The following is an 11,568-nucleotide window of genomic DNA, read 5'->3' on the forward strand; positions in this document are numbered from 1 at the left end:
CACAGGTATTACAGAACTTTGAAAACTATGATAAATGTGAAACATGCATATATACATTTGAATTTAGTGGGTGCCCTGCATAAATTACTGTATTGGTTACAAAAAGCCTTTATTTAATATTATTTATTTAAAACGGTATCCCTACAATTTACAGTTTCAATGCCAAGTAATTTGTAGCACCATAATTTAAGTCCACTAAAACTAAATTGCGCTGTACAACGGCAAGGTATGCAGGTTTGAAAAGGAATGGTTGGTGTTGGAATGGTAACTATCTTGACAATATCCAGATCTTCCTATATGGGGAGATCTATTCACTTTAGTTTACGAAACTAAAGTGTGAATAGTGAATACCTAACATGCAATGTTAAGCTGAACAAATATGGTTTTACACTGAAGCCCTACATGTATTTGTTCAGCCAGTTAAACATGTCTTTTCTAGCCTCCTGAATGCTGGGCTTGTCTGTGGGATTGATGTCCTCTCTTTTGCGATGGACAAACCCATGACCCTGACCGGGGTAAATCTTCACTTTGTAGTCCACGGTGCATTTCTCCTTTAGTTTCGCCTCAAGGACACTTACCTGAGAAGACCACATAACTAGAGCATGAGAAACATGACATCAGGTCTCTAGACTATTAAAAGCTTCCTACAAAAAGGGATGTATCTAAATATTTTTAAATGTTCTCACCCCACCCAAAACGTTTGAGCAATTCATTGAACCATTTCTATGCTTTTGAACTGAATCCCTTTTTTTTTTGTCCCGACTAAATTATTTAAAATAATTGTATGCAATGGGTTTCCCAGGGAAATCGACCAAATGTCAAGGGGGTAATTTCTTGGTATTAACGAGAGGAACCAAGAGATCCTTTGTAAAGCCATATTAAATGGCTAAAATATCATTCCAGAAATCCCCTGAAATTATATTAAACAAATTTAATTCAACCCAACTGTTGTAACGTTAAACTGCATAGGTTCAGGTAAAATAAGTGTTTTGAAGCTCCCTAGACTACAGTACACATGCATTACATTAGGAATTTAGAAGAACAATTTGAATACAGTAGATACATTACACATACAGCTCCTCAAAAAAATTGAATATTCTGCAAATGTTTTTATTTCAATTCATTGCGCATAAAGTGAAATATTTAACACCCTTTGTTTTAATCTTGATGATTATGGCATACAGCTCATGAAAATCTATCAAAATATTAGAATATTTTACAAGACCACTAACAAAAAATATTTTTTAATCCAGAAATGTCGACCATCTGAAAAGTACATTAATGTATGCAGTCAATACTTGGTCTGGGCTACTTTTGAACAAATGATTTCATCACCGGCCGTGGCATCGAGGTGATCAGCCTGTGGTAACGTGTTATGGAAGCCCAGGTTTTCTTTGATAACAGCCGTAAATTCATTTGTATTCAGTCTTATGTCTCACACCTTCCTCTTGACAATACAACCTAGATTCTCTGTGGGGTTCAGGTCAGGCCAGTTGGCTAGTCAGTTGGTCAATACACCAGCCGTTTTGGCACTGCAGGCAGGTGCCAAATCCTGCTGGAAAGGAAAATCAGCATCTCTATAAAGCTTGTCAACATACGGAAGCACAACGTGCTCTAACATATCATGGTAGATGGCTGTGTTGACTCTGGACTTGATACAACACAGTGGACCAACACCAGCAGATGACATGCAGCCAGATAGAAAGCTGGCCCGCCCAAATACATGAATAATGTTCTGCGGCGTCACGTGTGTGCATGCAGGCCCACCCACTCCTGGCCAGGTCCACCCAAAACTTCAGTTCTGGCTTTTCCACTGATGGCATGGCACCCCAAGTCATCACTGACAATGAAAACATCACACTGGAGTCAACATAGCCATCTATCAGGATATTTTGGAACACTGCTTCCATATGTTGACAGCCTGGCGTTATGGAGATGCTGATTTTCCTTTCCAGCTCCCCACAGTCTGCCCACAGTGCCAAAACTATAGTAACTGGTGTACTGACCATGGTATTACTGTACTTAACTGACCTGAACCCCACAGAGAATCTGTTTTATTGTCAAGAGGAAGGTCTGAGACATAAAACTCAACAATACAAATGAATGGCTTACGACTGTTATCAAAGTAAACCTGGGCTTTCGGTGGCCGAACGGATTGCGGAGCGGTCTTGATACCGGAAGGTCGCCAGTTCGAATCAGCGGTCCGACACGTTAAAATTACCACCGCTGAAGTGCCCTTGAACAAGGCATTGAACCACTACGATGAAATGTTCTATGAGCCTGGCTGGAAACAAGTTCTTGAGCTTAGCCCAGATACCCTGGGTAAATATAGTAATCATTTAATTTAATTTCATTTCTCAACAGTGCCACACTGCCACAGGCTGATCACCTCCATGCTACGTCCCATTGATGAAATCATTTCAAAAGTAGCCCAGACTGCATACATTAATATACTTTTCAGATGGTCTCGTAAAATATTCTAATATTTTCAGATGGGATCTTTTGATTTTCATGAGCTGTATGCCATAATCATCAAGATTAAAACAAAAAAAGGTTTTAAATACTTTACTTTATGCGCAATGAATTGAGAATATATAAAACTTTTTGAATTATATTACGGGAGAACAGTTTTTTTTGCAGTATTTTTCTTCAAAACTTGATTACTAGTGGAAAGTGAAGAAAATGACTAACCTGGTCCAATGGGATAACCTCATCTTTCTCCCCGAAGATGAATAGTGTTGGACTCTTAAGCTCATATTTATCCTCCTTCTCCTTGATAATACCTGCCCACATGGGAATGACAGAAAATACATTATTTCAGAAAGCTAGCAAGTGCATGCCGTCTGAAGATTCCTTTACATTTTTCTAAAATAATTGTAATTCTCATCACTCATTATTAGTCACATCTTAAAGGAGCATTCAGTGATTTGGGTGATTTGGAAAACCACCCAGTCCGCCCCGGTAACAAAATGTGCACATGCACGCTCTACAGTGGGGGGAAGTGCAACAGGCCAACAGCATGTTCACCAAGGCCCGCCCCCAGTCGATCATGATTGGAGGAAGGCCCCTCTCATCCTGATTGGATGAAGGCTTTGCCACCCGCCACCAAAACTGAAACTAGGGTTTTTTTTACCCCAGGGGCTCACTGGGGACAGGGAGGAACTCCTTATATGGTCAGCACACTCTATAGTAGGGAGGATTATCCAGAAAAAAAGAAAAAATAAGTGATATTTGAATTAAGTAAAATCACTGAATATACCTTTAAGATATACTATCAGTGTCTGTACAACATAGTCTCTGTGATTTAATGACAAAGTCATCGTAATAAGAGAGTAGTGTGACAGTGTCGCTAGCGTAGCTATTGGAATCATTTAACATCATTTGATTGGAGTCATGAGTGCAAATGGTGGAATGTAAATTAAAAGCTTTTCAATTAAACAAGTTATTGGGTACCAATCACATTACCATAGACTGAGACTCCAGCTTTGACCTCTGGATACTGCAGGGCCAGTAAGTGTGTAGCAACCCCTCCCCAGCAGAAGCCCACTGCTCCAATGTGTTTCGCCTGACATTGTTCCTTAAGAAATGTCAGCACTGCATCCACCTCTCTAGGCAGGAAACACAGGGGCGAAGAGTAGAGGTCTGTTATAGAACGTTGCAGGCCCGCCCCCTTCCATGACGACGAGCGGCCCGGAAGAGAATTTCCCAATTATTTTTTCCCATAGACGTTTCAAAAGGTATTTATTTAAAGACCTGTAAGCCTCGGACAAAGCTGACTCGGATGGTGACAAATCATGACAATAAACAATGGTGCAACTCCCCTCTCCCCCCCCCCCCCCCCTCTCTCTCCCTCTCTCATTAGCAGGCAACAGTGCAGCAATATCTCTCTCTCTCTGTTTCTGGCACAACAGCGCCCCTACTGGTACTCATTGGTACTCGTGCTCATAGTCACATAGGTGAACGTCACATAGTTAGGTGAACGTCACATAGTTAGGTGAACACGGACATTGCTGTTCCTTGGAGTGGTTGCACCACTCAAAAAGAAAAACAACAACAAAGGTGTTGTACCCTGCCCTTTTTTTCTTGATTCTAATTTTAGGGGCTAGCGCCCCTCAAAAAATGGACTATTGAATTAGATACATATGACAATAGTTACTTGTTGATGTTTGTGGGCTTCTTGTCCTCCAGCCACTCCTGGAACTTGGACCAATCATGTGTAGGACTCCATGGTTCCTTCCCCACAAAGAAATCCGGGCAAACAGCACTGGTCAATGGCACAACGGGAGAATAAATCATCATTACAATATCAGAGCGGTCAGCTTTTAAAAGCCTGAACTGTCTGTCAATGTTAGATTATTAAAGATTTGATTTTACACACATGTATCCATTAGCAGCCAGCATATCTGCCATATATCTAGTATTGGGCAGCTGCCATCCATATATATCCTGTATGACAATGATGGCTCTGTCGGATGCTGTGGGCGGCTTTACGACATAAGCCTTGATGTGCTCTATCTGGACCTCCTGGCCGACGGCCCCATACTCCATCCTGTCACCAATATCACACGGGCATGGCTTTGCTTCATTTGCCATCTGTAGTACATTAAACACAGAAATATAGCTTAGGTGTGCATATCTTGTACTGAGTAGTGAGGGGCAGCGGTGGCCTAAAGGCCTATTCATACTCCCAGTTTAAGGTGATAAGTGGTTAGTAAAAACAGTGTTGGGGTGAGCTGTGAGTCGCTTATCACTGCGGCATAACGTATACCACAGTATAAGACTGTGGTATACGTACTGGTCAGCTCCCAGGTTTTAATGTGTGTTTCTATGTGCAGGGTGTTGCTGAAAACAAGCACTCACTCAGCTATTACCCTGGGTAAATAAAGAACAACACAAAATGGCATATAGATAGTATATGTTTCTTTTCCCTTTTTACCTCCTTTATGATGAATTCCTGTTCTGTCCTTTGTCTATATAGAAGTGTCTATTTGTACGTCTCTAAAGGTTTTTGATGAATTGAACATGGTGGACCCTATTGGAAACAAGTGTACTGCTTAATTGTGTTGTCCACTCACAGTTAACAGCCTTTGTATTGAGTTTGTGCTTGAAATGTACTGTAATTCTGCAAACTGTTAATAAATATTTCAATCAATCAATCAATCAATCAATATTTCAATCAATCAATCAATGTGCTGTGAGTGACTGAGTCATGCAATATCCAAAGTTCGTTTAGTTCAAATAGTTCAATAGGCTAGCTTTCCTCTGAATTCTCTCTGAAACTATTAGAGGGAGGGAGGAACGATGGCTCAGGTATGCACAGCACAATTTACTTTAACATGTATTCATTTTTTAATGGATATTAAAAAAAATAGTTCTCAGCCAAAGTAGTTTGTTATAGCTGGTTGATGTTGGTGAGGATGATGAGTCGACCGTTCTCCCCAAAACCAAAATAGTGAAAATACTTCTTCAATCTATCAGATATTGTATTGATCAGATCTCAAACTTACCTTCTTTCCGATACGAGTGAGCCAGTGAGGACTCGGGACCATAGATATATATAAACACTAGATGGCTCAAGGCGGAGTTTCTGACGTCGTTCACCCGGCAGCCATCTTACTTCGGGGCTACAGTACAGTATGTTCAATGGCAGCTCAAACAGAAACAGTCATAACTCGCTCAAATCGTGACGGATTTACAAACGGGTTGGTTTATTACAAACGTTGTCAACGTGGCTATGATGCTTAATTTATGTTTTTTATATGAACGTTGTATAAAATCATATACGTATGCGGACGTTTCTGACGTTTATAACAAACCAAACCGTTTGAAAATCGGTTGAAAATTGAGCAAGTTATGGTCATTTAAGAGTACATGCCCCATAGACACAATGTTATGTGTCCCGAGGTAAGATGGCCGCCACGTAACGACGTCGCTCTCCATTGGCCAACAGCGCGGGTGAGCTATCTAGAGTTTATATATATCTATGCATGATCTATGCTCGGGACAGCTTTATTGAAGGAAAACGACTGCTTTACGGTATGTTCAGATTCAGAACTTGTAGACAGATCATATGAATGGCTGGCTGAAACGCACGCCCCCTTTATATGAATGCACACCGCCAATCACATTTCGTCCAGTGGCAGTGCTGTTTGACGATTAAAGGACCATGCCTTGGATCTATTGAGTCTATCAGATTCATAGTCGCATTTTATCGATTTTGAGTTTTGACATTTGCATAAGATACGAAAGTAAACGTAAGACTCGATTAGAGCACTGGCCTGGCACTGAGTTGATTGGTTGACTTGATTGACCCACTAAGTCTGGTGACGCGAGATGTGTCCCACTGACTCCCACAGTCAGGGCTGTCTGTCTGTCACATCATGGCACATAGGAAGGACAATCATCATTGCCATGGAAACCACGTGAAAACATAATTTGCTGCTTAAGAGTGATGAAATGAATGAAAATACAATTCTAATCACCTCCTCATTTAATTATTCATCTTATTCCAAAGAAAACGAGAACTTGTTTATCATTTTTCCAATCCATAGAAGTAAGTAAGTAAGTACATTTTATTTATATAGCACTTCTCACAGAGCTTTACATGCAGAGAGAAAAAAAAATAAGTCTAGTACTAGCAATTGAGTGTTCTCTATTATTTTGTAATTACATTGATTGACATTTATTATTTTCAGATGGAGGAAATTGGTTATTGGTTTGATATAATATGTCAAACAAAGGAATAAACCTATTATTCCTTTTGATTTTGGAATTAGTGCGACTGTGCGACCTATGTGTAACACTGACACTGTTACCCGGTTGGGTAATACTGAAACGGGTTTCAGTCAAGTGGTCACCTCATCACAGAAAACTGGATGCCCACCTGCGTGTGCACACGCGAAGGCTCGGCCCTGTTCTAGAAGGTACTTCCCAGAGCACTGTCCAAAACATTCTGCATACTGTTATTTATCATTTGATACAAAATCCCTCCCTCCCAACATTGAAGTCATTAAAATGTTCTGTTCAAGTTGGTTTATTTGCTCATTTTTATTTGTATATGACATGGTGATTGGTGAGGTATATATCACAGGTCTTACAGAACTTTGATCATGATCAAAAAGTGTGATAATTTAAACACACACACACATGTAGGCCTACATGAATTAGAATGTAGTGGGTTCCCTATACATAAATTAGGTTACAACAAGATGCCTTGATTCATATGCCCATATAAAATGATTATACTGCGCATTCAAATTGTAATCTACACAAAGGTTTAGTGCCAAATATTGTTTTTGAACCATGATTTAAGTCCACTTTTCATTGTGACTAAAATCACTAACTGCTTTGTCCAACAGTCTAAGCAGGTAAAAGGAAAGTGTTGTTGTTTTCTTTTCTTTTGAAAACAAAATGCCTGCGGTCTCTGTTGTTGTTAGTAAAAAAAAAACATCTTTATAACACCCAGATGTTCCAACATAGGTAGAAAATCACCTCTCTAGATAGAATATCACCACCACCACCACAGTAGTTCTGCAACACATCACAGCACTCATTATCTGCCCCCTCTAACATTTATTTCACCTTTTCATAAAGGTAGGATACCTTTATGAAACCAAAGTGTGAAAAGATAACATGCAATGTTAGCGATGTGCGAGAATTCTACTAAATGTATCAGTATCAATTACTGCCACACTGAAGTTCTACATGGATTTGTTCAGCCAATTGATCATGTCTTTCCTAGCCTCCTGGATTCTGGGCTTGTCTGCAGGGTTGATCTCCTCTCTTTTGCGATTGAAGAACCCATGGCCCTGACCGGGGAAAATCTTCACCTGGAAGTCCACGGTGCATTTCTCCTTTAGTTTGGCCTCAAGGGCACTTACCTGAGGAGACCACATTATAAAAAGAGAATGTGAGACAATATGGTGTCATGTGCATGACCAAGCATCACCCATAGGAGTTTGTCACCTCCATGTTTGTTTTGTTGAGCAAGTAATTGATCCACTTCTATGCTTTTCTTTGCCACTGAGGAAGTGAACATTTTAAGTGCCCTGAGAGTAAATTAGTAGAATAATTGTATGCAATGAGTTGGTCCATTGGATGGGACCAAATGCCAATTGGGTTCATTTCTTAGTATTAACAAGTCAAAGCATGCAAGAGAACCTTTGTAAAGCCATATAAAATGGCTAATCTGTCATTCTGATAGCTCCAGAAATCATACAAAGCAATTAATTAAATTACATTCAACCCAACCCATTTTGTAATGGTACACTTACTGCATAAGTTTAGGCACAACAAAAAGTGAGCTTTGAAGCTCCCTAGACTGCAGTGCAAACAAGCAATACCGTACATAAGGAATGTATTTATTGTGTGTATTATAATTGTGTGTAATATAATATATATCATTTAAAGTGTGTGTGTGTGTGTGTGTGATGATGAAATGAAATGATTACTATATTTACCCAGGGTATCTGGGCTAAGCTCAAGAACTTGTTTCCAGCCAAGCCCTGCTCATAGAACATTTCATCGTAGTGGTTCAATGCCTTGTTCAAGGGCACTTCAACAGTGGTAATTTTAACGTGTCGGACCGCTGATTCGAACTGGCGACCTTCCGGTATCAAGACCGCTCCGCAATCCGTTCGGCCACCGCTGCCACTGTGTGTGTGTGTGTGTGTGTGTGTGTGTGTGTGTGTGTGTGTGTGTGTGTGTGTGTGTGTGTGTGTGTGTGTGTGTGTGTGTGTGTGTGTGTGTGTGTGTGTGTGTGTGTGTGTGTGTGTGTGTGTGTGTGTGTGTGTGTGTGTGTGTGTGTGTGTGTGTGTGTGTGTGTGTGTGTGTGTGTGTGTGTGTGTGTGTGTGTGTGTGTGCATGCATGCGTGCATGTTTTTGTTTAGAAAGAATAGTGCAAGTGTACATAGTATATAATTTATATCGTTTATTATACATACTAACCTGGTCCAATGAGATAACCGTATCTTTCTCCCCAAAGATGAACAGTGTTGGACACTTAAGCTCATACAAGTTCTCCCTGTCCTTGATGATACCTGCCCTCATGGGAATGACAAAAACATATGTCACAAAGCTGGCCAGTATACTGAAGATTCCTTTACATTTTTGTAAAATAATGGTAATTCTCATCACTTCATAACATATCTGGAAATTATACCGTATACCTTTACAACATAATATCCATGCTTTGTTGAAGGAGAACATTGTCTTCTCGAAAGCACTTTGGGTCAACTACTATATACATAAACTAGTAATTACAGCAGTAGCTGATGTAATTGTAATATGAAGTCACGACACAGCAAGAATGTTTCCCCCACAGATGTCAGTCGACTAATGAGTTCAGATGATGGAATGTCAATTAACAGCTTTTCAGTTAAATTATTAATTAATCACATTACCATAAACAGAGACTGCAGCTTTGACTTCTGGATACTGCAGGGCCACTAAGTGTGCAGCAACCCCTCCCCAATTCATGCCGACTACTCCGATGCGCTTTGCCTGACATTGGTCCTTCAGGAATCTCAGCACTGCATCCACCTCCCTAGGCAGGAAACAAAGTGTAGAAGTGAAAAGAAGATACGAGTTGAATGGAGTTGAATGAGAAGTGTTGATGTAGGAGGACCTGGGTGTTGAAGTAGGAGGAGAGTAGGAGGAGCTGGGTGTTGAAGTGTGAGCTGGCTGATACACGATCAGCTCTGCAAGCTGATAAAAATGTATGACACTTGACAGGCTAGCATGAAAGCTAGCCTGATAAATTTCCCAACCAAGTTTGGAGGGAATTGTATGCACAGGGTGAAATCAGCCGTCAACGGCTTCTGACGTACTTAGTAGAGGCAAGGCCCCGTCTGTCGTGGGAATTTGAACGCACAAACTCACAATGTGAGATATTGTGATATGACTTGATTTATTTGGTTGTTCTATTACTGAATGAAAGGTATTTTGCATAAATTAAAGCATATCCATGAGTGGAACCAGGAGGACCTGAGTTTTTCAAGCTTGTCATAATAGACTTTCCTGGGTCAAGGACTTCTATAATTTATGTCCTGAGTGCTAGTAAAACCCAGGTAGCTTAAATATAAAGTAGGCTATTGCGGGGGGAAAATAGAGCTCTTTCAATTTCCTGCATCAGTTTAGTAAGATCAGATAAGATGAATATGATAATAGTTACTTGCTGACGTCTGTGGGGTTCTTGTCCGCCAGCCAATTGTTGATTTTGGACCACTCGTGTGAAGTACCCCATGGTTCCTTCCCCACAAAGAAATCCGGCACAACAGCACTGATATTGGCAAAACGGGAGACAAAGTCACCATTACAATATCAGACCGGTCAGTCCGTTGTGTAAGCTACACAACGAAGAACATTCAAACACAATAAAAAAGGTTTACTACAAAATGAACTCTTATACAATATCCGTATCTGTATGTTTGTTTTTTTAGAGCACAGCTTTCATGTTAGTATGATTATTAAATATTAGATTTTACACACATGTATCCATTAGCAGCCAGCATATCAGCTAGATATCTAGTATTAGTTTGCTTCCATCCGAAGATGTCCTGTGCAACAATGACGGCTTTGTCAGAAGCATTGGACGGCTTTACAACGTAAGCCTTGATGTGCTCTATTTGGACTTCCTGGCCAAGGGTGCCATACTCCGCCTTGTCACTAACATCTGCCATCTGTAATAAACAGAAACAGAAAGATAGTTATGAAGATGTGGAAGAAACGAATAGTGCATAAGGCTAGCCTATTTGTTGAGTGATCAAGCAGAGGCCGGGAACCTGGATGGCGCTACAGTGCATGCCATCCACTTTGCCAAGAGACACACAAGAGTCATCAAGTGTGATGACAGTGACATTCTTGTGTTCTTTATTATGCAAGTTGCAGCCAAGCTCAGCTTCTGCCCTTATGCACAATAACCATACTGTGTAGTGTATATAGGCAAAGAGTTTTGTGCCAATCAATACAAACTCATGTGAAAAGCTGCAGGGGGAAGCTTTGTTTCCAGCCAGGTTCCCTAACACCTCATTGTCACTAAAATCAATACTACAGAGTAGACCTCTCAAAAGAAACAACACTACAAAATATCAGAGATAGCCGCGGGAAGTCGTTTTGACCAGGGGGTGCTGAGGACCTCTGTCCCCCGCCCAGCAGGTCCGGTGGTGCATCATAGGAGAAGGAAAATGGCAACAGAGGAGGCACCGGAGCAATTGCCTTTTTATTAGGGTCCACAGTACAAATTACAGTGGACTGTAATGTGTACTCTAAAAAACAAGCAGTAGATTTATCCTTCTTACAATATAAAAGTATATTTGAATAATGTAAAAACTAAAGAAGTAGAATTGAAATATTTTTAAAAAGAGAGTACGGTGTAGAAGAATAGTTTAAAAAATCTATAATAAAAGGCAGCCGCAAATAGAAAAAAGAAGAAAAACGAGACAGACCTGTTACAATTATATCAAAAACCAAAGCCTGTAAGAGATTTGTCCATCTACTATTTGCAAATGTTCAGATCTAAAACTTACCTTACAGTTTCTGTGTGAGGATGAGGAAAGCTGTATTGAAGAC

General features: G+C 40.3%; 2 protein-coding genes across 2 annotated transcripts; both read right to left on the bottom strand.

The window, feature by feature from the left end:
* Positions 1-44: 44 nt before the first annotated feature.
* On the bottom strand, positions 45-5,550 carry cmbl (carboxymethylenebutenolidase homolog (Pseudomonas)). The gene is made up of 6 exons (XM_079489034.1): positions 5,508-5,550; positions 4,379-4,593; positions 4,157-4,264; positions 3,466-3,608; positions 2,692-2,783; positions 45-578 (listed from the first exon to the last, which is right to left on the bottom strand). The coding sequence occupies exons 1-6, from the start codon at positions 5,547-5,549 to the stop codon at positions 399-401; spliced, it is 780 nt and encodes a 259-aa protein (XP_079345160.1). The 5' UTR covers position 5,550; the 3' UTR covers positions 45-398.
* Positions 5,551-7,363: 1,813 nt separating this feature from the next.
* LOC306913106 (carboxymethylenebutenolidase homolog) lies at positions 7,364-11,568 on the bottom strand. Its single transcript, XM_079489645.1, has 6 exons — positions 11,526-11,568; positions 10,489-10,679; positions 10,172-10,279; positions 9,402-9,544; positions 8,947-9,038; positions 7,364-7,880 (listed from the first exon to the last, which is right to left on the bottom strand). Exons 2-6 carry the CDS (start codon positions 10,677-10,679, stop codon positions 7,701-7,703), a joined length of 714 nt encoding a protein of 237 aa, XP_079345771.1. The 5' UTR covers positions 11,526-11,568; the 3' UTR covers positions 7,364-7,700.

Source organism: Electrona antarctica (genome assembly GCF_951216825.1).
Source record: "Electrona antarctica genome assembly, chromosome: 20".
In the NCBI taxonomy this organism is placed as follows: Eukaryota; Metazoa; Chordata; class Actinopteri; order Myctophiformes; family Myctophidae; genus Electrona; species Electrona antarctica.